The 27,018-nt window shown below is 35.5% G+C and overlaps 1 protein-coding gene across 2 annotated transcripts in view; it reads right to left on the bottom strand.

The window, feature by feature from the left end:
• Window positions 1–27,018, bottom strand: part of LOC111156394 (glycine receptor alpha 3) — a 215,918-nt gene that overhangs the window by 151,939 nt on the left and 36,961 nt on the right. For both annotated transcript variants that reach the window (XM_022517247.1, XM_022517256.1), the window contains exon 2: window positions 16,484–16,611. In XM_022517247.1, the coding sequence (XP_022372955.1) occupies window positions 16,484–16,611 (128 nt within the window). The remainder of the gene's footprint in view (window positions 1–16,483; window positions 16,612–27,018) is intronic.

Here is a 27,018-nt window from a genome sequence, read left to right as displayed (position 1 = left end):
CGACCAAGTGGGATTTATTCCAGGGCTGCAAGGTTGGTTCAACATCCGCAAATCAATCAATGTGATACAACACATTAATAAAAGAAAGAACAAGAACCATATGATACTCTCCATAGATGCTGAAAAAGCATTTGACAAAGTACAGCATCCCTTCCTGATCAAAACTCTTCAAAGTGTAGGGATAGAGGGCACATACCTCAATATTATCAAAGCCATCTATGAAAAACCCACCGCAAATATCATTCTCAATGGAGAAAAACTGAAAGCTTTTCCGCTAAGGTCGGGAACACGGCAGGGATGTCCGTTATCACCACTGCTATTCAACATAGTACTAGAAGTCCTAGCTTCAGCAATCAGACAACAAAAGGAAATTAAAGGCATCCAAATTGGCAAAGAAGAAGTCAAACTATCACTCTTCGCAGATGATATGATACTATATGTGGAAAACCCAAAAGACTCCACTCCAAAACTGCTAGAACTTGTACAGGAATTCAGTAAAGTGTCAGGATATAAAATCAATGCACAGAAATCAGTTGCATTTCTCTACACCAACAACAAGACAGAAGAAAGAGAAATTAAGGAGTCCATCCCATTTACAATTGCACCCAAAACTATAAGATACCTAGGAATAAATCTAACCAAAGAGACTAAGAATCTATACACAGAAAACTATAAAGTACTCATGAAAGAAATTGAGGAAGACACAAAGAAATGGAAAAATGTTCCATGCTCCTGGATTGGAAGAATAAATATTGTGAAAATGTCTATGCTACCTAAAGCAATCTACACATTTAATGCAATTCCTATCAAAGTACCATCCATTTTTTTCAAAGAAATGGAACAAATAATCCTAAAATTTATATGGAACCAGAAAAGACCTCGAATAGCCAAAGCAATATTGAAAAAGAAAGCCAAAGTTGGTGGCATCACAATTCCGGACTTCAAGCTCTATTACAAAGCTGTCATCATCAAGACAGCATGGTACTGGCACAAAAACAGACACATAGATCAATGGAACAGAATAGAGAGCCCAGAAATAGACCCTCAACTCTATGGTCAACTAATCTTCGACAAAGCAGGAAAGAATATCCAATGGAAAAAAGACAGCCTCTTCAACAAATGGTGTTGGGAAAATTGGACAGCCACATGCAGAAAAATGAAATTGGATCATTTCCTTACACCACACACGAAAATAGACTCAAAATGGATGAAGGATCTCAATGTGAGAAAGGAATCCATCAAAATCCTTGAGGAGAACACAGGCAGCAACCTCTTCGACCTCAGCCGCAGCAACATCTTCCTAGGAACATCGCCAAAGGCAAGGGAAGCAAGGGCAAAAATGAACTATTGGGATTTCATCAAGATCAAAAGCTTTTGCACAGCAAAGGAAACAGTTAACAAAACCAAAAGACAACTGACAGAATTGGAGAAGATATTTGCAAACGACATATCAGATAAAGGGCTAGTGTCCAGAATCTATAAAGAACTTAGCAAACTCAACACCCAAAGAACAAATAATCCAATCAAGAAATGGGCAGAAGACATGAACAGACATTTCTGCAAAGAAGACATCCAGATGGCCAACAGACACATGAAAAAGTGCTCCATATCACTCTGCATCAGGGAAATACCAATCAAAACCACAATGAGATAGGCGCCTGGGTGGCTCAGTGGGTTAAGCCGCTGCCTTCGGCTCAGGTCATGATCTCAGGGTCTTGGGATCGAGTCCCGCATCGGGCTCTCTGCTCAGCAGGGAGCCTGCTTCCCTCTTTCTCTCTCTCTGCCTGCCTCTCTGTCTACTTGTGATCTCTCTCTGTCAAATAAATAAATAAAATCTTTAAAAAAAAAAACAACACAATGAGATATCACCTCACACCAGTCAGAATGGCTAAAATTAACAAGTCAGGAAATGACAGATGCTGGCGAGGATGTGGAAAAAGGGGAACCCTTCTACACTGCACTGCAGGCTGGTGCCACCACTCTGGAAAACAGCATGGAGGTTCCTCAAAAAGTTGAAAATAGAACTACCCTATGACCCAGCAATTGCACTACTGGGTATTTACCCTAAAGATACAAACGTAGTGATCCAAAGGGTCATAGTGCACCCGAATGTTTATAGCAGCAATGTCTACAATAGCCAAACTATGGAAAGAACCTAGATGTCCATCAACAGATGAATGGATAAAGAAGAGTGGTATATATATACAATGGAATACTATGCAGCCATCAAAAGAAATGAAATCTTGCCATTTGTGACGATGTGGATGGAACTAGAGGTTATCATGCTTAGTGAAATAAGTCAATCGGAGAAAGACAACTTTCATATGATCTCCCTGATATGAGGAAGTGGAGATGCAATGTGGGGAATTAGGGGGGTAGGAGAAGAATAAATAAAACAAGATGGGATCGGGAGGGAGACAAACCATAAGTGACTCTTAATCTCACAAAACAAACTGAGGGTTGCTAGGGGGAGTGGGGTCGGGAGAGGGGGGTGGTGTTATGGACATTGGGGAGGGTATGTGCTATGGTGAGTGCTGTGCAGTGTGTGAACCTGGTGATTCACAGACCTGTACCCTGGGGATAAAAATACATTATATGTTTATAAAAAAATAAAAAATAAAAAAATAAAGATTAAAAAAAAAAAACAAAAAACAAAAACAAGTAGAGCCTGTGCAGTTAGGAAGAGCCCAAAATCTATTGATCATCAAGATGCATAGCACATAAAATTAAACAGATATAAAAAGGAAATTGTTTTAAATATGAAGGATAGATTTTTAAGAACAAAAAAGTTCCTGTAAGTCCTGAATCCCGGAGGTGTTATAATTATTTGATTACTAGTAGAAAATTTTTTTCAATATTTTTTCTTTTAATTTTATTTTTTTAAAAGATTTTATTTATTTATTTGACAGACAGAGATCACAAGCAGGCAGAGAGAGAGAAGGAAGCAGGCTCTCTGCTGAGCAGAGAGCCCCATGCGGAGCTCAATCCCAGGACCCCAAGATCATGACCTGACCCGAAGGCAGAGGCTTTAACCCACTGAGCCACCCAGGCACCCCTCTTTTTTAAAAAAATAGATCTTTATTTAATATTTACTTGTTGGAGAGAGAAAGAGAGAGAGAGAGAGAGCAAGAGAGCACAAGCAAGGGGAGCTGCAGAGGGAGAGGAAGCCTGATGTGGGGCTCAATTCCAGGACCCGGGATCCTAACCTGAGCCGAAGGCAGCTGTTTAACTGACTGAGCCACCCAGGCATCCTTTTTTAAAAAAAGGTTTCTTTGTTATTTCTAAATATTTATAAATGTTTAAATTTGTGAGACAATAAGTTTGTCTTATGTGTCACTATGTGAGAAAGGAGAAAGCATGAATCTTTTACCTCATGATTATGTTACCCCAAGAGAAGTATAAAGTCACAATTAACTGTTAGATTTCTTTTGACTTAATGTAAGTCTAAGGTATTGAACTCTAAAATATGTACACAGAGTATCTGGGAATCTGGAAAAGCTAAAACCAATCATTCATATTTTCTAGGTTATTCTCTGTTTCCTAGAGAACATGAAAACTGCTTTATCTTTTGCTGTTCACAGTAATATGAATCTAGGGAATATTGTTTAGCTTGAGATAAACTCTCTGTGCTCCATCGACTCACAGCCTTTGGAAGAGGGAAAACACAAGAGCACTAGTATCAGGTTAATTCATCTTCCAATAAAATGTTGATGGAAGTGCATCATGTTGGGGGACATGGCCCCATGTTCAGCTGCCACTATGAGACTGCCTGCTCCATCTGACTGTGAATTCTTTGGCTGAAACTGGAATAAATAAAACAGTGAGGGGAGTGGGTAGTGATTTTTCTTATTTTAATTTAGCAAGAGTCAGTGCTTTTATTTTTGGGACTTTAATTTCTCTGTGGACGTTGCCTAAAAAGGGAAGCATTTTTTTACTATCTCTTTTGAGCTCATCCTTTAAATTTAAGTATTACAGAATTAATTATATATAATTATATATTTATATTTATATTTAATTTATATTATGTATTATATATTATATATTATATAGATTTTATATAAAATTATATATAATTTTAGATAGTGGTGGTGAAAAATAGAATGAAGGTAAAAATTCAGCATAGGCTTTAGTATGTGTTAGAGATATCTGTTCGAATGCATTTCAGTGTCCTCTGGGCTTCATGGCACTTCCTAATGATTCCAGGAAGCTTCTGAAAGCAGAAATATTGAGTCCTGTGCTAGGAGAAGGATTCCTCTGAAGTACTTGTCTCTCCCTAAAATGTGGCACTGGCATCCAAGTTGACCAGAGGCTTTACTAGGTCAATAAGGAAAATAACATGTTTCCACAGAAGAGTAATTATCAAGGGAGTAACTAATTGAGGCTTTGACTTATAGTTGGGAACATGTTATTTTATATTCTATAAAACAGACTTCAGCCCTTGCCTACAATCACATGCAGAAAGCTCCTCCTAAAGGCAGAAAGCCAGCCTGGTTTCAAAGTCTAAATTTCATGTGGTAATAAAGTAAATCACAGTGTTCTGAGGTATAAGTGTTATTATTTATTCCAGTGGTTATCACATGTGTTCTTTGTCTGATTATGAAACACACAAGAGTGCTATGTGGTTCCCATTTGACTACTTAGGTGTGTGTTCTTTTCTTCAGCAGAAAGAAAGTGAATGAATTCAGGACACTAAACCTTAATTCCAAATTTCAAAACTAGAGCAGACACTGACTTGAAATATGTGTGTATGTGTGTGTTATATATATGTATATTATATTATATATATATATATATATACACAAAATGTGTGTTATATATATAATTTTAAGAAAATTAATCAAAATAAATTAAATTGATTAAATTAAATTAATTCTCTCTTTAGAAAGTTTAAAAACATACTAAAAGTATAAAGCAACTTGAAAATAAAAAGCATTGTTTTTAAAGTAGTCTTGGATTAGATCGTGGAATCTCTTCGGTGTGATACAAAGTATTTGGAATTTACTTTATGAAGCTGAGGGAGCCCTTACAGATTTCTGATCATGGGTGTAGCGAACCAACACAACATGGTGAGTTGTGGAATGGATGACAAAAGCTTAGGGACAGAGAAAACAAGAATTTATTATTATAGTCCAGATGGGAGATAGACTGGTCCTGACCAAGGCAGAGACAGTGGAGATGGATATAAAGAATGAAGTGGACACAGGACCATAAAGTTTATAAAGCACTGTCTATACCCTAAGCTTCTGGTCTATGGCAGATCAGAGCAGCAATCTTAATCTTTCTATCTTAGCTATTGATACGTATATTCGAAAACTTTGTAGAGAATGAAGCTCAGAGAAGATTGTAGATATTCTATTGCCATTACAGAGAGCACCTGTTTAGTCATCCGTGGCCAATCTGCTACTTCCCTGTGCCAGCGCAAAAGCTGTTAAATCCATCTAATACACTGCTATGTTTAGCAATGGAGAAAATAATTGCTATAGCATCCATATGGCAAATTGTGCCTTTAAATTGTTCATTACATTAGCCATCGTTGGCCCTGAAAATCTAACAACAGTACTTGCAGATGTTTTCAGCAGCATTTTTTTTTTAGATGTCCTTTAAAGAAACAGAACATACCTTTTAAATTCAGAGATGCATAAAGGCAAAATAACAAAGTGCATTGCAAAGACTTGGCAATTATATTATTGCACTTCATACTAGGAAAAAATTATTCACAAGGCAAAGCTCAAGCAAACAAAGAAACAAACAAAAAACAGCTCAAGTGTTCATGAAAATGATTCTAAGAAATGTTTAGTGTAATGTTGTATTAAAACCTCACCCTTTTTAAAGACATAGAATGCAATTGAAAGACTAAATCTCAAAAAATGTTGTATTTACATCTATATACATGTACATCTGTATGTACATGTCACATATATATGTAGTTATGTCACAAGGAGAGATATTAATTGTATTTATTTATTTTTACATTTAAAAAGATTTATTTATTTATTTATTTGAGAGAGAAGGAGAGTGGGCGGGGGCAGACGGAGAATGGGAGAGATAATTGCAGACTCCCTGTTGAGCATGGGGCCCTGTGTAGGGCTCCATCTCAGGACCCCGAGATCAGGACCTGAGCCAAAATCAAGAGTTGGCCGCTTGACCTAATGAACCACCCAGGTGCCCCTTATTTTATTTTTTAATTGACAAAAATAAACTTGATGACTTTAAATCCACATTTTAAATTATTTGTTGATACTTGAAGAAAGTTTGAAAACTATGACATAAAAATAGGATTTAGTTTCTTCCTTCTATTCTCTTTCCTTCCATTTTTTTCCTGAAAATGCAGCCTTAAAGCCATTCAGTCAGGCAACAAAAGATGGGTGTCCATGTTGAGATGACTATGGGGAATGTGGTAAACTAGACAGGATGAGAAGGACATCTGCGGGGAAGGGATATATAGACACACACAGAATGCCAGAGCCAAAGTGAGTGAGGAGGATATTCCTTAAGTTGGGCAGCTGATGTGGAGTATTAGAGAAGGGTGAGGAGAGTGTCCACATGGGCGCATCCTGGCATGGTCAGTCAGAGTCTGATCATGACCCGAGGGCATTTGTGTGGGAGAAGATGTGGCAGCAGACAAGGGAGATTTATTACATGTTGATCAAATACATCATTATTTTGAGGATAAAGGGAGCCAGTTATCTTACTGTCAGATGAGGAAGTTAAAATATGGTAACTCAGCAGCTAGAATAAACCTATGGTATCAGAAATATCAGTGTGAACCATGATTTTCAGTAGATAATTAAAGATAGAGATGTAAATTAATATATATATGAATATACACAAGTGTGTATGTGTATATGTATTTATGCAAATACATGTATGTGTATAGATATATCCTGGAATACACCAACTTAATCAATTATCAAAGTGAACATTAACAGTGATGGCAAAGATTAATGTGGTCCACCATCTGATTAAATGCAATCAGAATAAAGCATCACTTCTGTGATATTTCTATTAGGATGCATTATTTAAATTGAATCAGGAAGAAAATTACTAATGCAAACTGAAACATGTTCTGCTAAGTAAAGGAATAATAATATAATTTTTAAAGTCATGATCATGACAGTCATAGAAAGCATGAGGTTTTGGTTCAGACTGAAGGAATCAAGGAAAAATGACAAATAAAATACAAGACATGATTTTAAAATGGATCCTTTTGCTATGAAGCTGTTATTCAGATTATGGATAAAATTTGAATGGGTGTCCACAATTTAGAATGTAACAATATATTCATGTTAATTTTCTTGTTTCAATGGTTAAGTTGTGCTTGTCTAAGAGAATATTATTTGTCTAATATACTCAAGTATTGGGGCATCAGGTCAACAACTTTCAAGTGGCTCGGAAAAAAAAATGTTTTGTGCTGTAGTTGCAAATCTTCTGTTAATCTGAGGTCGTTTTAAAATAAAAAAAGGGAAATTACCACAGAAAAATACATTAAAAACTAAAAATCAAAGGAAACATAAAATGTGGGGGCCACCAATCTAAATTCGTGAGCATTTCAGGTGAACATTTATAGTTTTAGAAAGACTTATTAAAGACATTCTTCCTATTAAAATGACCTGTATTATGTAAAAATGCAAGTAGAAAATCACCTTTTTCAAAAAATAATTGTGCACTTTATTCAAGAACAATAATGTCTGCCTGAGTATAAATAGTTAAAATGGAGAAAATGAGTTGCTTATACTTTTCCCTGAAAAACGAAACCAGGTAGGAAATTAGGTACACATGCCATTCTGGGGTTAGAATGTGTTATAGCAGAATAGACTATTTGAAAACTGGATTTGTGATGTGGGAGAAAGACAAATATAGACAAATATTACAGATAAAAAGACAGCAACCACAAAGACATTGTGAAGACAGCCAGTGCTATTTCTAGATAAAGAAAGTAACCATTAGAGATGGAATGAAAACAAAAGTAACAAAAATGCAATAAAAGTTTGGAAGGGACATGTATTCCTGTGATTGCTAAGAGAATACTTTCTGCCTGGATCCAAGTTATACTTAAGGGTTATCAAACAATAAGATCAAAAGAAAGAAGTAAAATCCAGAAACAGCTGGTAAAATGGCCTAGTAAAATAATATTTTATTGTCTCTGGATGTACATTTATTTGCTCTCCGATTTCTTTTCATCTATTAAACTGGCTTCTAGTTTCAAATGACTCCTAGGTGCTTCTATTTCAAGATAGAAAGATGAACACAGTTTTTTTTCTCTCTGAGAGCATCACATGATGTTAGCAAATAAAAATGAGACTAAACACATCACACCAAAGAGAATGGAAGGAAAGTCATAATTAGTTCAATGACATAAAATATAGAAGGCAGAAAAAAATGGTTGATTGATGGAACAGGGTAAGCTTAAAATAAATGCAGGTTGGGACTGCATGGAGAAGGGAGCTAATGAGCTAAGAACAACGCAGGGAGGCACAAAACTTAGGGTCATCCTCTGCAGGAAAAGAGGTAGGAAGTTAAAAGGGGTCTGCAGGGATTGGCCATGGGTACTAGTCTCAGAAGTTCCCTGCTTCCCGCCCATATTCCCAGAGAGTAGGAATGGCTTGGGGTTTAACCCTCAGAAATTTTTCTTTTAGATACTTTATCTATCATCTATCTATCTATCTATGCATTTTTATTAACATACAATGTATTATTTGTTTCAGGGGTACACGTCTGTGAATCATCAGTCTTACACAATTCACAGCGCTCACCATAGCACGTACCCTCCCTAATGTCCGTCACCCAGTCACCTTACCCCTCCCACAACCCTCCCCTCCAGCAACACTCAGTTTGTTTCCTGAGATTAAGTCTCTTATGATTTCTCTCCCTCTTTGGTTTCATCTTGTTTCTTTTTTTTGTCTTTTCCCCTATGATCCTCTGTCTTGTTTCTCAAATTCCTCATTTCAGGGAGGTCATGTGATATTTGTCTCTCTGATTAACTTATTTCGCTTAGGATAATACCCTCCAGTTCCATCCACATCACTGCAAGTGACAAGATTGTTTGTTTGTTTGTTTTTTTAATTAGCCCTCAGAAATTTTTGAAGGTATGAAAATAACTTTATTTATTTATATATATTTTGCTAAGATAAGTTCATTAAGATGATTAGAAATAATATGGTTCTGTGAATCAATGCTGACTTTCAAAATAGGTTATTTTTCTAGCTTTACTGAGATATCATTGACATACAACATTGTTTAAGTTTATGGCGCACACTGTGTTAATTTGATACATTTAGATATTGCAATAGGAAAATCACCTTAGCATTTAGCTTACATTTCCATCACGTCACATAATTACTATTTCTTTTTTGTGGTGAGAACATAGGTGATCTACCCACTCAGCAGATTTTAAATAGCAACTTGGTAATTTTTAATAATACAGTATTAACTATAAACACAATGCCCTGAATTAGATTCCCAGAATTTATTCAACTTCTAACTCTTTGCAAAAAGTTAAAAAAATATATATGATTGGAGGAAACAGAGTTCCAGACAGTACCTTAAAACTAAAGCCATCTATAGTTTGGCATTTGGAGGATACCGACCAAAGCCTAGACAACACTCAGCACTCATCTACAGCACAGTTCTGTTCAGGGCAGGAATGTCTCAGATTTCCCTTTCCAGTGAGATAAATAGCAGCAAACCACCTCCTTAAACAAATACACACACACACACACACACACACACACACACACACACACACACAACCAGACAAAGCCTATATCAGTGCCCAGATCGACTCAATCTTTCCAAAACTACAGAGTATTTCCATCACATAAGAAAATTAGCACCTTAAAGAGAGTAAAGACGATGAATAAACATAATTGTTCCTGCAGGAAGAAAAGAGAAATCATGGGGGAGAAAAGGAAAACAGAAGAGGTAGAATAAGAGAATTGAGGCATTAAATTAGAAGTCTAGTTAGTGCAAAGGAATCTTATACTGCATCCTTTGCAAAAGGCCTAGGGACCATCAGAGAGACTAGAACAGATTCTCACCAGAACTGACCTATTTTACTTTTGGAGTCTGCCTCAAAGAAGCACAACTGTGCAGAAGGGCTGTTGAGGCAAGGAAGTGTTGCTTTTCATCACTAATAGTTTTAGACAACTGAATTTCTACCAAGCTCAGGTGCCTGTTTTTTGCTGCTGTTGTAAACGAAACAAACAGCTAAACATACAAAATAGCACCTGCCTAACAACGTGTAATACAAACTCCGTGATGTCACGTTCAAGGAAAATGGTTCAGGATAAAGAGGACTGTGAAGATACCAAAACACAATCACAGACTAAAAATCTTCCTAAATATTCCAAATGACACCAGGTTAAATATCAAAGAGTCATTTACAGAACAAATCTGAACAATCCTCCCTAAATATAGAGAAAAAGGACAAAAGGGTAAAGGGTATGAGTGGGAGTGTATCAGACACAGACGATGAAAGATCAGATTTTTTTTTTTTAAGAGAAAGAGCTGTTTTGGGGAATAACACAAAGCAATGCTAGCATAAACGATACTTTTTCTTAAAAAAGAAAAACATGCATAGTTAGAAAAAATCTAGGCTACATTTAAGGGAGAAAAAAATCACAGTAAGATTTTGATTTTTGTTATAAAACTAAATGTCAGTAGACAATGGAACATCGACAAACTTTTCAGCTAGAATTCTGTCGCTCCCTCATTGTATAAATTTACTTTCATGTCAAATGGTTAAACAAGAGATTATTGTGTAATACTATTCCGTGATAAAAAGAAATAAGCTATCAAACCACGAAAAGACATGGAGGATTCCTAAAAGCATATTGCAAATCCAAAAAGTCTTCACACTGTAGGATTCTACCTGTATGACATTCTAGAAAAGACAAAACTCTACACAGAAAAAGATCAGTGGTTGCTAGAGATTTGGGTGGAGAGGGAGAGTGACATTTGTAGCTGAAGTACAGGGGATTTTTTAGGGCAGTGAAACTTCTGTATGATACAGTAATGATAGTTATATGTGGGTAATTCACTTGTCAAAACCCATAAAATGTACAACGCAAAGAGTGAACCTTAAGGTAAACAATAGACTTAAGCTCATAATAATAACACCATCATTATTAACTGTTGATGAAGAGCCATTTGATAGTTTATCAATATTAATTCATCAATTCTTTTTTTTTAATGTTGGTATTGAGAACCACCAGAATTCCCTTATTTATTTTTTAAGACTTTATTTATTCATTTGAGAGAGAGAGAGAGAGAGGCAGAGCACAAGCAGAGGGAGAGGCAGAGGGAGAATCAGCCTTCCCGTTGGCCTGGAAGCCCGATGTGGGACTCAATCCCAGGACCGTGGGATCATGACCTGAGCTGAAGGCAAACACAACCCACTGAGCCACCCAAGTGCCCTAATTCATCAGTTCTAACTAATATACTGCACTAATGTAAGATGTAAACAGAGAAAACTGTGGCGGATGGGAGGGGAGATATGGGAACTCTTGGTAATTTCCGGTCAATTTTTCTGTAAACCTAAAATCATTCTTTAGAAAGTCTAGAAATTAAAAAAAAAAAAAAAAAAAAGATAACCAGGGCTCAGAAAATGTGTCTATCAACTTACTCCTGTTCTGAAAATGAGAAATTGTTTTCTTCTATCTCTGTGTGTGTAGAGAGATAGAAATAAAACTAGACCAAAAAAGAAAGAAAGTGAACTTGAAAACAAAATGAAGAGCCAGATGTAAATACAAATTCAAGAAACTGTTGGTTACAGGATTTGGGTTCTTCCCTTCAATCATCTGGAACTCCAAGTGCATAACATGGTTAGGTTGTGTGTTGAGCACTGCCTCTCCAGACTGTGTATTCAGGCTGTTGTGTGGTGCTTTCTGTCACGTTGCCCTTCCATTTCTACTTTCTGCTAGATAGGAAGAGTTCGAAAGAGAAAGGATTTCAGACTGCAGGGAAGAAATAGTGTTGCCTGCCTATTATTTTTGTCTTTCAAAGTGGAGATAATGGTTTCTATACATACCATTTCTGCTAAGACCAAATTTTATGAAATAATGATTTGTGTAAAACTCTATCCTCTGTTGAAGGATTAACAAGTTTAGTGACAGGTTGGAGATTTACTTGCTAACTCTTTTTAGTAGACTCTCAGATTGTTTGTTTGTTTGTTTGTTTGTTTATGGAGGGGGGTGGGAACAGGGAGAAGGAGACAGAACCTTAAGCAGGCTTCATTCTCAGTGAGGATCCCAATGGAGGGCTCAATGCCATGACCCTGAGATGATAACCTGAGAGGAAATCAAGACTAGGACGCTTAATCCACCGAGCCATCCAGGCGCCCTCTCAGATAATTTCTAAACCCAGTTGTTGTTATTAAGTGTATTCTTTATATTAGTTCAAGAAATCATTATAGATAACAGAACTACGATATAACAGAGATTTGGAGTTGTTCTCATACTCAAATTATCCTCAAGTCACAGAGGTTCTTTTGGGGAAAATTGATTCTTATAGAAGTTTAAGACAAGTTACAAGCGTTCTGGAGGGAAAGAGAACAGTTGATTAATTAGTGAAGAAGAAATAAAATGTTGGTAAGGTTGGATATTTAAATGTTTTAATTTCTTTCAATATTTATTTTTATAAGTAGCTAATAGTTATATTTAATTTAATTACTAAGATAATTTTTGATGAAGAGACTGTCCTATCTGTGCTTGGCACCAATTTAAAGTGTTTTAAGAGAATCACTTATTTCTACTTTTGTATGGTATATTTTAATAACCTATTTAGAATATTTAATCTTGAGTGCCTGGGTTGCCCAGTGGGTTAAGCATCTGCCTCCGGCTCAGATCATGACCCCAAAGTCCTGGGATCAAGTTCTGCATTGGGCTTCCTGCTCAGCGGGGAGTCTGCTTCTCCCCCTGCCCTTCATCCCACTTGTGCTCTCTTTCTCAAATAAGTAAATAAAATCTTAAAAAAAAAAAAAAACTTAAACAGGTCAGATTTTTTTAAATGTGTAGGTTGTTTTAGAGAAATGTGACAAAAAATACAAACAAGTATCATAATTTATGTTACAGAAAAATGTCTACATCTAGATTTGTTAAGTTAGCAGTATATGAAAGAACAAAATCAAAATAACATTTTAACAAAGCCAATTGATATTTTTTAATAGTTGTTCTCCACTATGCCCTGCAATATATTTTCCCTTTTGATGTATATATATATTTGAGAAAGCAATCAGAAATTTAAAATCAGTATTCCAGAAATAATTTCATAATAATGTATTTGAGCTGAAATAATTAATATTATTTTTAAATTTTGATATTTTGAGAGGTGAAAATACTATCACATTATTATTATAATTTGTACTTCACTGATTGCTAATGAGATTGAGCATTCTTACTTATTCTCTGTAAATTGTCTGAGAAGGTCAATACTGAGACTTTATGTTTTTTCTCTTACAAAATTTGTAAATCCCTGCGAGTTTAAACACCCCGAGAGGTTTTTCCCAATGTTTTTATATTTTGAAAACACTTGCCTATTGCCTAAGAAATTATCCAGGTAAATTATGTTTATTATTAGTTTTTATTAACATTTTAATCTGCGAAGATGTGAGGACTAAATCTATTAAGCTATTGTAATATATTGTTACACCTGTTTTGGCCAATTTCCACTCCTATTCTTTTTTTTTTTAAGATTTTATTTATTTATTTGACAGAGAGACAGAGAACACAAGTAGGCAGAGAGGCAGGCAGAGAGAGAGGAGGAAGCAGGCTCCCCACTGAGCAGAGAGCCAGATGCAGGGCTCAATCCCAGGACCCTGAGATCATGGCCTGAGCAGAAGGCAGAGGCTTATCCCACTGAGCCATGCAAGTGTCCTCCCACTCCTATTCTTTTTAAAAAATTACTTATTTTTGCTTATTAAAAAAAAGTCTAGTAGAATATTGCACATTACCAGAACACATTCATCATACTTCTGCCCAATTAACTTTATTTTTTTAAGAGTCATGGTGGGTCCCAAGGTACCTGACAATAGAAAGGCTAATCTTCCTCTCTGTCCCATCATCTTCTGATATGTCTTAGATTTAGTTTGTTAATGCCTCCGTACCTCAAAAATACTTAAATTTATTTATATTTCAATATTAAGCAATGAAATGATCATCAAAGGATTATGATGTGATTTTATTCAATAAAATGAAACTGTGTTGAATATGCTTAATTTGGGGAGGAAGTTGTGAGCTTCCCTGGAGACAACAGTTCACTCTTAGCAAGAGGTCGTAAAAACAAGAGTGTTAGCTAAGAACTAATCCATTAAGGTATTGGTTTTTTAAAAATGACATTATTTGTGGTAATCAAATGAGCATCCATTTGCTTTTCTCATATTCAGAGTATAAGATATATTGAAAAACCATAAAGGAGAGAGAAAACCCTCTCCCCTTTCTTTTCTGTTCCTTTAAGGACACTGGGAAGTAAATATGGATTCTCCTATTCTCAATTAAAAAAAAGTCTATTAACTTTTAAACTGGCTTTGGTTAGCAGCTAGTTTTTCGAAATGTATGTTTATTTAAAGAAAATCTGTACTTATTTTAAGCAAGAAGAGATCTTTTCAGTTTTTTTCGGGTCTCACACATAAATAGTAATATTAATCACATTTCAGATGGCTCAAAATTTCCTTTGTCTGTTAAATGATTGAAATAATAAAATAAAAGTAAACTTTCCAAGAGAGCAGCAAAGGCACTGGGACAGCTGTTGTGTGGTTAACAACTTATCTGTATTTTTGTTAAGATATCCATTGAGTCTGTTAATGTGATTTTTTTTAAGTGCTCACAGATATTTAAAAATAGAATATATTTTCCCCTTTAGTTTTCAGTGAAAACCAAGTAGTACTTCTGAATCACCGAATAGAATCACCATAATGAATCCACTAATGACTGATTATGTTTACTAATATGACAACTGAATATTTTTCAAGATCCTTTCAAAGTTAGTTTTAAACCTAAAGTTAGGGATACTGCTCTTCCTCAATTTGTAGAAGATCTTCATAATGCTGAAATCTCATTTCATTTGTATATGATATCTCTTAAGCTGTACTAATTTCTCACAGCTTACATTTAGTGTTTTCCTCTTGTGCAGTTAAAAATATTTATGGTCAGAGCACCTGGGTGGCTCAGTCAGTTAAGCATCTGACTCTTGATTTCAGCTCAGGGTTTTGAGATGGAGCCCCACCATGAGTGAGCCCTACACTGAGTGTGGAGCCTGCTTAGGATTCTCTCTCTCTCCCTCTCTCTGCCCACCGCCTACTCATGCTCTCTCTCTTCTTCTAAAATAAATAAATTAATAAATCTTAAAAAACATATTTATAGTCAAAAAATATAAAAATAAAATTAAAATATGGTCAAAATTCTTAAAAAGAAATCAAGAAAAGCAATCTACATGTCAGAATCATTTTGAAATTAAGGCAATTTATAATTTTTTACTTATAAATTATCAAAAATTTTACTCTTAATTTTTTTCTCCTGCTACCCATTCTTAGTATTTATCAGTCCTCTCTAAATAATTCTTAAACCACTGCTAAGCAATTCTTATTTCTTTTTTCCTCCCATAAGAACAAATTCAAGAAAAAAATAATTATTGTAGACTACACTGTATTTCTTTTCACCCTAAAGAATGAAAATAGCTTAACTGAATCTCATGGAAGAGGTAGGCATTCTTATCATTTGGATTATTTTCTTTATTGAAATAGAATAATAGTCAAGATATATTAAATAAGTATTGGCATGGAAGTAGCTTTCTCATCTTTTACCTAGGACATATTGTGGGACATAAGCTACATATATCCTGTATAAATGTGCTGCTTATCACTATATTAAACAGTAGAATTAAAAAAAAAAATCCTGAATTGACAATTATACTCTTTTCTATAAATTTAGGCAAAATATTTGGTAGATGGAATAATTTTTTAAGTGTTATCTGTAGCTTTTAGTTTTCAGACTCTTTTCCCTGTTCATAAATTCAGTAACTGATTCTCCACAATATAGAGAGTCTTGCTGTGGGTAATTAAAATATGGTTTATTGCCATCTCTGAAGAAACTTCCATTCCAGTGAGTAGAAATACATTTTAGGAATATATTATAGGAAAATATATTAATTGTCAAAAATATAAAAATAAAATATTTATATATTCATATATGTAGTGAATATATATTCATTTTAGGAAATTGTATAAATTTTTTCTAAAATGAATCATCATGACAATAAGTACAACAAAGAAAGACAAGCAAATAGTACTGGTCCAAAGAAGACAAATTCTAAGAGTTATTAACATGAGACTAGCTTTTTTTTTTCCTTAAGACATATCATTGAGTAATACAGGACTTGAAAGATTACTGGAAATAAGCATTAGAATTTTTGGTGGAATCAATCTGAAAATTTATCTGGCTTAGGCATATTCAAAACACATTTCATACAAAATAATAAGTGGAACAATTACCTTTAAAGTTAGGTCTGATTCTTGCATCATATCCTGACGTCCTTCCCATTAACTTATCCAGAAAGTCAGAAGGTGACATTGGAGTACTTCGAGACCGTGCACTGTCTGTTTCCTTTGTTGCAACCAAGCTACAAATGAGAGGAACATTCAGATTAAAAAAAAAAAAAACAAAAAACGACAGCAGGAAGTCTTCCTAATAATTGTCACTACAAATAGAGAATAAAAATGGCAAGCAAATTACCTTTTAAAACAAAAAGGAAAACTTTCTATACCAAGCAGTGAATGTTATCTAATGACAGGTAGGTCTTTATAGATCTACAGTCAGTATTTATAAGGTTTTGTATGTACTCGGCCCAAAGGTCAGAGGTCACACTATTTTGTGTTAAGTCTGGAAACAAAGCCATTTCCAAATTAGTAGGCTTTCAAATATTGTATTTATCCAAACTTGACTTTTAATTGTAAATTTTAGTTAGAAGTGTTATTAGTGATTCAAGCATAAGAAAAGTGAAGTTCAGCTGTGAAATAACTCTTATCGGTTTTATTGAGGGAAAAGCATCACCTTTCAAGTTTTGTGAATTCTTTTCAATGGTAATAAAACTTCTATCCTACAGATTAAACAGTAATGTTCTTTTTTTCAATTAGATGCTTCCTAGATTAGTAACATATCTAGTTAAATTCATTCTGCTTTCACCTTATGTCATTCATCTATAGTACCTTTTGTTCAGATCTAAAATTTTGTGCATTAAAATTGAGAAATTACCATCAATGTCATTACTGCACCAGGAGATTATGCAATGAGAGTGTGTGTCCAGGAAAAGTAAGGAGTTACTGCACTTTTCTTTTTTTCATTCAAATGTTTTCTGTTTTATGTAGCGCTCATCCTAGAAACCCACAAATGTCACAACACCCCATCCAGCTCCTCCTTCACCTAGACTGGTCCACAGAATGCCAGGGCCTGCTTGCTAAGATGAAATAATTCTTTTCATCTATAGAGCTTTGCTCAGGGAAGTACAACAGACTTCCTGAGCACACGTGCTAGAAACCGATATATTCAAGCTGATGTTATTTCCTGGAGATTGTCAGTCATCAGAGCCTCCCAGGTCTGTCACTCAACTCAGAGCATTGCCAGGCCCTGAATCTTTGTGGTCACAGCTTGATGTCAGCAGTATCAAATTCCTCCTGCCGGAATTTTTAATAAGTAGTGAAAACGGGTCTTAACAGCTATCACTGTTGAATTATCTACCACACACAGAGGCACAATTTTAAAATCCAATAACAATCATAATGTGAAAGTGATGTTTCTGAGAGTGGAGGATCCCAGCTAACACCATCCATTAACTACTGCGCAGTTCTAAAGTCCTATCTAGTTCTGGACATTCTTAGTCACTGCTCAGGCCAGTGGCTCTCTCTCTGTCTTTCATGCTTTCTACCTGACTAGAAGTTTCTCCTCTCTCTATTTTTTTGGCTTTATATTACTTTGTGACATTTTCCCTCTGATTATTACTGGTCAGTTGAACTCCATGCCTCCATGATCTCTGGAAACTTTATTCTAATGTAATGATCATGATAATAATAACAATAACAATATCAGTAATAAACCACTATGTTCTCAATAACTCTAGAACTTTCTCTACCATCTGGTTTTACGTAAATTTCACCTGTCCTCTTAAGCAGCATTTGCTCATTTTCCATAGCCCAAGAACACAGGGCAGAAAGGACTGTCAAAGCCCTCAAAACTACAGATTGCTGCTTCTAAACCATTCCCTGCATATCTTTTACAAAACCTTCCTTTCAGTTATCAGAAAATAAACTCCTACATGCTCCTAACCACAAATAAACCAACTTACCTGGATCTGACCCAGTAACACCCTGCCCTTCATCTCTTAAAAAACAATAGAATTATTATGTATGCTAAACTGATAATCGCTCACATTTTGCACTGCATGAGGGTGATTATTCCAGATTATCCAAGTCTGCCCTACATGCAGTGACATGTATCCTTACAAGAGAGAGGGAGAGGTCTATTTGACTACAGACAGAGGGGGAAGGCACTGTGACCAGAGAAGCAGAGATTAGAGGGATGTGCACAGCCAATGAACACCAGCAGTCAGGGGAGGCAGGAAAGGGAATTCTCCCCTAGAGCCTCTGGAGGGTGTGTGGTCTTACTCACACCTTGTTTGGGGCCCAGTGAACTGACATCAGACTTCTGTCCTCTGGAACTGTGGCAGAATAAATCACTGTTGTTTGTGGTAAATTGTTGTAGTAGTCACAGGAAACTAGCACTGGCCTTCCAGTGCATTTTTCATTGAGTGATTCCACTTTTCAACTCCAGAACTGCTCTTTTGTTCTTTTTTTAAAATTTCTATCTCTTTATTTGTATTTTGTATTTGGGGAGATATTATTGCCACACTTCCTTTTTATTCTTTGGACAAGGATTCCTTTAGTTTGTTTTTTGTTTTGTTTTGTTTTTAATGTATTTAAATTAGGAGCACCTAGGTGACTCACTCAGTTAAGCATTTGCTCAGGTCATGATCCCAAGCTCCTAGGATCGAGCCCCATGACGGGCTCTGTGGGAGGTCTGCTTGTCCTTCTCCCTCTTTCCCTTACCCCTGTTCATGCTCTCTCAAAGAAATAAATGAATCTTTTTAAAAAATGAAATAAAATAACTAGATTAAAGTTTGGGGCACCTGGGTGACTCTGTGAGCTAAGAATCTGATTCTTGATTTTGGCTCAGGTCATGATCTCAGGATCATGGGATTGAGCCCTGTGTTCGGCTACATGCTCAGCATAGAATCTGCTTGTCTCTTTCCCTCTGCTCCTTCCTTAGCTCTCTCTCTATCTCTAAAATAAATGAATAAAATCTTAAAAAAATATTACTGGCTTAAGTCTTTGTCCTGTGATTCCGCTATCTTTGCTTTCTCAGGGAGGTTTCTATTGATTGTCCTTTTTCCCTGTGTATGAATCAGACCTTTTATCCTTTGAATGTCTTATAATATTTTTACTGGAAATGGGACATTTTATATAATACAGTATGTCAATTCTGTAAATCATATTCTCCCTCCTTCCTAAGGTTTGTGGTGGTGGTGGTTGTTGTTTTTTTAATTGGCTTTTCTGAGCTAATTCTGTAAAGTCTACATTCTTTATTGTGTATGACCATGGAACTATCTGTCTAGGTGACTTAGAAATCACCTAATAATTGGACAGGGATTTTCTTAAATTTCTAAAACCAATAAATCTCCCAGAATTTTCTAGAGGCTCTGTGTTAATGAGGTCACACCTTCAATACTGAGTCAGACAATTGATAACTCTGCCTTTGCCTTTATTTGCCATTTGCACAGGGCTTCAAGGCCAGCCAGTGTTCAGAGCTTAAGATCCTTTCAGGTCTTTCCCGAGCATGCACACAACTCTGTTAGTTTGGTAGGGCTGTCTTAACAGTATCATGGATTAAGTGGCTTAAACAACAGAAATTAATTTTCTCACAATTCTAGAGGTCCAAGATCAAGTTGTTGGCACAGCTAATCTCCTCTAACGGCCTCCCCTATGGCTTGCCGATGGTCATTTCCTCTCTGTTTCTTTCTCTCCACCTGTCTGTGTCCTGATCTCCTCTTCCAGTCATAGATTAGAACCAGCCCGTATGACCTCATTTTATATTAATTATCTCCGAAGAAAGTCACTTTCTTAGGTATTGGGAGTTAGGATTTCAACATATGAATTTTGAAAGGATGCAACTAGGCCTATAATTCTGGGCATGCTTATAGCCCCATACATATGTGCACTCTTCTAGATACCCAGAAATATGTGCGCTTTTCCAAACCTCTATGGACATACCCATTCCATTGATTTTCCTTTAAAGCTTTTTGATTAGTCTGCTCCTTGTCCCCACTGTTACTCACTGCATCAGGCACCCAGGAAGTTAAAACATTGTTTCTAAGTGTTTTTGACAAACATTGCCAGGAAAAAGACTTTTCATACTGAGTAAGCTCCAAGTTAGGTCTGAAGCAGTCTTGCAAGTGGAATCTTCCAGAAAACCTCCAGAGAGGTCAAATAATGACCTCCAACAATGAGGCTTTAAAGGAATTCAAACTCCTTTCTGCCCACTCCAATAACTTCCAGGTTATTGATTTTTCCTGTAATTGGAAGCCATTGATTTACAATGCTACCATGCCACTAAGGAAGGAGGACAAGAATAGGACAGTTACAGCCACAAATTCCATTGTTCTTCATGAATATTCAGCTGTCTTTCTTGATTTAATTACTTCATGTATTACTGCAAATCTCTGATTATTTGCCAGAGTTCTGAAAAAGTTGGTTGTCACATTTTTTTGATAGTTTTCTCACTGTTTTTGTGGAGGAAAGGATTTACAGAGGTTTGTAAAACTGAGAGAATTTCACTAACTATAAAATTATAGTGCATTTTTATTATATAAAAATATCCTTTCTCATGTCAAAAGGCACTTAAAAATCTGTTAAATGTTGAAACAATGAATTTGAGTTCTCACAATTTATTAGGTACAAAGTACTGTACTAAGAAGCTGAAGTATGTAGAACACAAATTTGAATCTTTAAAGTATTCACAGTTCAGTAGATTACTCTGTCTCAGTCCTTTTGAAGTCTACGGAGAATCCCTGGGAAGTATCTGTGAGCAGGAGCTGGAAAGTGAGGCTACAGTGAAGAGAATGATTGGCTGGCTGGCTCTCTTCTTTCTACCATTTTAAGCAAAATCTTCATGTTTTGTAACAGAGATTCATAACCAAGCTTTGCAGAATGATGCCTATAAAAAATGAGAAAATTTGAGCCAAGAAATATTCCAATTTTCTTTACTAGTTATGTTCCTTTCAATGACACAGAACCAATCCAACCACTTAGAGACAGTTGATTTTATTTCTAAAGATTCACAATTTTGACTCAGAAGGAATTATTGCCAACAAAACTACATGGGGTAATTGGCTAAAAAAATATCTACATCATTTATCCCTTCCTTTTCTGAAAATGCTAGAGGTGATGCATATGAGAAGACTGCCTATCACCTACGATTCCTGCTCTGGCATATTTTTTTAAAAAGATTTATTCATTTATTTATTTGAGAGAGACAGCATACTGGGGAGAAGAGTAGAGGAAGAGGGAGACAGAGAATCCTCAAACAGACTCCCCACTGAGTGTGGCATGCAAGGTGGGGCTCTACCCCAAGACCCTGAGATCATGACATGAGCAGAAATCAAGAGTCAGCCTCTTAACCAACTGAGCCATCCAGGCACCCTTCTGCTCTGTCTTATTAATCCTAGAACTTTCTTCATAATACAATAATATCTGAGGCTTGCACCATGTGAACATTAGTAGGTTATCTTATGAGAAGTATTGAAGACCGTCACTGAAGAGAGCATTTGGTAATAAAGCTTTATATGACCAATCTGGAATCTTTCTCTCATTTTTAAATATTCAACATCATCATCTGTACAAACATATTGAGGACCAATAAAACTATCATGTTTATAACAAGTTACTAAGGTTCTTAGCAAATTACTCATGATCACTATTTTTGAAACAAATAGCTTTGAATTTTTTAGAAGTTTTTATTTTATTTATTTTTTTTAAAGATTTTATTTATTTATTTGACAGAGAGAGAGATCACAAGTAGATAGAGAGACAGGCAGAGAGAGAGGGGGAAGCAGGATGCCCGCTGAGCAGAGAGCCTAATGTGGGGCTCAATCCCAGGACCCTGGGATCATGACCTGAGCCGAAGGCAGAGGCTTTAACCCACTGAGCCACCCAGGTGCCCCTAGAAGTTTTTATTTATGAATGTCTCAAATCTGTTAATTCGTCTGCCTTCCATACTTGGCTCTTCTTTTCTTTACTGCATCGAGTACTATATTTATTAGTTATACTATTTACTATTTACCCTTACCTATTCTTAACTACTCTTAACTATTTAGTATTAACTCTTCTTGGAAACTGTGTGTGGACTCATATGCATTCTCATTAACGAACATTTGTCTCTGTTAAGTATTTTATATATTCTTATTTGTAGAAAGACATGCTACTTGAAAGTTCAGAGACTTCAATTTCTGAAGAAATTCTGACAGAAACATTTTTCTTATTTTTTTTCTTAAGAATTAAAATAAAAATAAAAATGTGGGGCTCCTGGGAGGCTCAGTGAGTTAAGCGTCAACTCTTGGTTTTGGTTTAAGTTATGCTCTTGGCTCCATTCTCAGCACAGAGTCTGCTTAGGATTCTCTCTCTCCTCTCCCTCTGCCCCCTCCTCACCCTGCTCACACCCTCTCTCTTTCTCTCTCTAAAAAAAAATCAAAATTCATCGAAAAGATGTCCTTTTCCTTCCTCTTTTCTCCCCTTTGTCTTTCTCACTGAGACAGGAAAATAAAATACGTCCACTTTTAAAGGACAGAAATAACCACTAAATATGGGTGCTTCTAAGATAAATTTAGTATATTTGTCAATAACTTTTTATCTCTGCTAAATTCATCTTAAAATTGAGAGAATATATGAAAGATTTAGCTGGGCAACATAAACAGGGTTTGAGACAAGTCTTGGCACATGGGGCCACAAATCATGATGCATCTATTTTCTTGAATTGATTTGCACAGAAGGAAAGGTGACTTGTAGAGAATAAATCAGTGCCCAGATTCCTGAGGCAGAGAAGGTTTAGGGTGTGATGGAGAAAAACAGTTTACTTTGTAGTTTATAGCTCTACGACCAGTCTTGTAGGGCTATAATGCTTTGTGAAGAAAGTGTTCACAGTTATTATTTGGAACTTTGTGAGTTTTAGAAATATAAGTAATTGATATTTGTTCAAAAGTCAAAACACAGAATTAAAGAGATGTGCATTCTTCCCATTTCTTTATGGCTTTGGTCTCATTAAGAGAACTAAAGAAAAACTGGGACATCTAGGAATATGTGAAGTTTTTGAGTATTTCACATGAAAGCATTCTGCCTTAGAAAAGGAATCATTTTTTGCCATGAAGACACATGCAGTGAAGCAGGCTTTAAGTTGATCGTTTGATGACACTAATTATTGAAAAAGAAGACCATAGTAAAGGAATATAAAAGAACTATTCTAGAATATCTCTGGAGACTCAGAAAAATAACTAAAAGTTAACAAGGCACTAGGATCTTGATTCTTGCTACTGTGAGCAATACAACAGTCAAATATGATTATCATTTTAAAGTGATCTCATTTCTGAACTCGTATCTGCAGTTTGATGGAGCCTAGACTATTTTAATTTATAATAAATATGATAAATATGATAGCTGCTTCCTGATCTCTTAAGCACCTATACATGATATCATTTAATTCTCATAATGATGTTGGTAGTTAGGTATTATAACCTACGTATTGCAGGTGAAGAAATTAACATATAGAGAGGTTTATTGCTAATCCACTTAACATTAAATGTATAAACCAGCATTTTATTTATTTATTTATTTTTAAGATTTTATTTATTATTTATTTGACAGACAGAGATACAAGTAGGCAGAGAGCAGGCAGAGAGAGAAGAAGGGAAGCAGGCTCCCTGCCAATCAGAGAGCCCGACGCGGGGCTCAATCCCAGAATCCTGGGATCATGACCTGAGCCGAAGGCAGAGGCTTTAATCCACTGAGCCACCCAGGTGCCCCTTAAACCAGCATTTTAAATGTTCTTTTTTTTTTTTTTTTAAGATTTTATTTATTTATTTAACAGAGAGAGACCAAGCAGGCAGAGAGGCAGGCAGAGAGAGAGAGAGGAGGAGGCAGGCTCCCTGCCAAGCAGAGAGCCCAGTGTGGGACTCGATCCCAGGACCCTGAGATCATGACCCGAGCCGAAGGCAGAGGCTTAACCCACTGAGCCACCCAGGCGCCCCTAAACCAGCATTTTAAACAAATAGAACTTTATACTGAAAACTAGACAAATTTAAAACAAATCTGTGCATTGAAGAGCTAAAAACACAATGGAAAATAACATGGCTATGACTGACGTAAGATGAAGGAAACTCATAGGAGGGAGCCAAGTATTTAGAACTACATTTCTCTTGGGGGTGGGGTGGGGTGGGGAATTAACTTGAGTAGTAGCTGAGTGGTTTACAATTTGTGTACAAGTTTTGAAAGCTTTATGGACTTAGTGGGACAAAAACTGTATTCAAGGACTCATCCAAAGGGTGAACTCCTACTAGTGGCTTTAAGATCTCAAAGACTTTTGTGTAAGAATGGACCAGAAATGTAGAGGCCTGCAAGAGACTAGGCATAACTTAGAATCATCTCAATTTCTGAAACTAGAATAAAAGAATCACAGATTCCTGGCCACCCAGCTTTCTAATAAGAGCGCACATAAATCAAACTCCTGTTCCCACACACACACTTGTTCTTTTTCATTCTTTTCAAACTTGGCTAATGGCAACTCCATCTTTCCATTTCTTGGGATAAAAATCTTTTATAATCCTGACTCCTTTTTTTATTTCACATATCATGTCAATCCGCTTGGCCCTACCTTCTAATTTAGATCTGTAATCCAATGACTTCTCACCATGTTCTCCTCAGCTCCTCTGATACAACCTACCACTAGACGTTATCTTTGCCTGGAATGCTCATTGGCCCTATTTTTATCTAATTAATTTCTACTTATCTTTATGATCGAGGTTTAAGTATCATTTTCTCAAGAAATTTAACTCTTCTCTCTGATTTTGTAAAATCCTGTTAAAATATTTCCCACATTTGTGCTCCTCATTAGTAGCACTTCTCACAATTGCAATTGTCATTTTAGTAGAATTAATCAATCAATGTCTATCTTCTACTTTGTAAGATCTACTATGTAAACAAACATGACTGTTCCAATTGTTTTAATAGACCCAGAAGAAATCCAGAGCATCCAGAGTAACAACTGAATAAATATTTTTGAAACAAATTAACTAAATATAATGATGGAGATGTCAAACATCAGACTATGACCCTCCAACTCTAGGAGTAATCATGCTTAGAGTATATGTTTATCACAAAAGAAGATCCAACTTTCTCTCCTTCTCTCCTTCTATCCAGTTTAGGAGTGATGATAGTGAATAACCAAGGACAATCTTAGAACAAGTATTCAGAAATAGGAACAAATCAAGATACAGAAATCTGCAAGAGGAACTTAAATCATCAAATCATTAAAACTGTCATTTAATAGTAGAACTGGAAAGTTGTAAATTGGAATGTCATGGGGATATTGCAATGGTGTCTACTTTCAGTGCTTACATAATTTAGTGCTTTTTAGGGTCTATGGTGTCTATGTTCAATGCTTGCTAGTTGTTAGTGATAATTATATATTGTTTGTGTTTGTATATGAAGGGTAAATACAGGGTTATAGGAAAGGGATAGGATGAAGAAGGAAGACCTCATTTAATAGTAAAAATAGAAACAGGATTAGATAGTGCAGGCATTTGAAATTTCTTAACTCTAATCTTTATACAATCTTTTTATCTACAATATTCATTTTTTATCATAAAATCACTTATTTTACTCAATACTAGTAGAATATTGTGCTCAAAATTTATGATAATTGTTATAACTTCTAGGAAAACTTCTGTTATAACTTCTGTATAAACTGTCTATCCTCATGAGTAGTACCGTATTTCTTTATAGTTTTGGCTTTAGCTTATTTCAACTGAAAGAACTAAAAGGGCATAACACAGCTAATTAACTCACTGATTTGTAGCTTCTTAATGACTTATTTATTTTAAAGAAAACTAATTAAGTGTTTCAGATACATTGGAAATTACTTAGAATAGACTTAATGATTTCTGTTATGTGTTCAGTGCACAAGATAATTAAATAGAAGTCATCATGGTACAATGGTTGAATTTCCAGATGGAAAGCAAGGAGGCTTATATTTTTTTCCAGTTTTGTCATTAACTAGTTGTTTTGCCTTTAGCAAGACAGATATTCTTTTACCAGTATTAAAATGGAGACTTAAAGTGGCACACATTTTTCATAGATAACTTTGCTAAAAGAAATGATAATGTTCCTATTTCTGAATACTTGTTCTCTCTCTCTCTATATATATATATATAATTTTTTTGAGAAATGCCAACTGCTAATGTTTGGATTTTGCATTTGATACCATGACTCCTTTGGTCAAGGATATTTTTAAGTGAAATAAAGAGAAATTCACTAATTCACTAAACATAATTTATATAAAAGGGCTCTGGATGGTTTTAATTGTATTCGATGGTACTCAAGTATAGAAAAATTTAGGCAAGCTTCAGGAAAGACTGAGCAGCATAAAAGAAAAAAATTGATTGATCCATTTCAGTTCATGGATTCAACTTATGGTTGAAACCACTTTAGCTAAAGAGGGTACAAGTCAACATTGCCAATGTATAGTTTTAAGTGACTTAACTGACACACTAGTTTGCTGCTTAAATAATTAAATAACTTTTCATTCAGAACATTAAGTCTTTCAGACTGCAACTATTGAGTGAATATTTAAAACAAATTTGGGTTTATATCATTTCCTGTTCAGTAGTTTGGTTTCGGTTTTGACATTCCAGCCAAATTCTAAGTAATTCAAA

Source organism: Enhydra lutris, unplaced genomic scaffold (assembly GCF_002288905.1).
Source record: "Enhydra lutris kenyoni isolate GAN:26980312 unplaced genomic scaffold, ASM228890v2 scaffoldscaffold3, whole genome shotgun sequence".
Classification (NCBI taxonomy): Eukaryota; Metazoa; Chordata; class Mammalia; order Carnivora; family Mustelidae; genus Enhydra; species Enhydra lutris.
The sequence above is the reverse complement of the archived record's forward strand: the minus strand, read 5'-3'. Positions and strand labels throughout refer to the sequence as shown.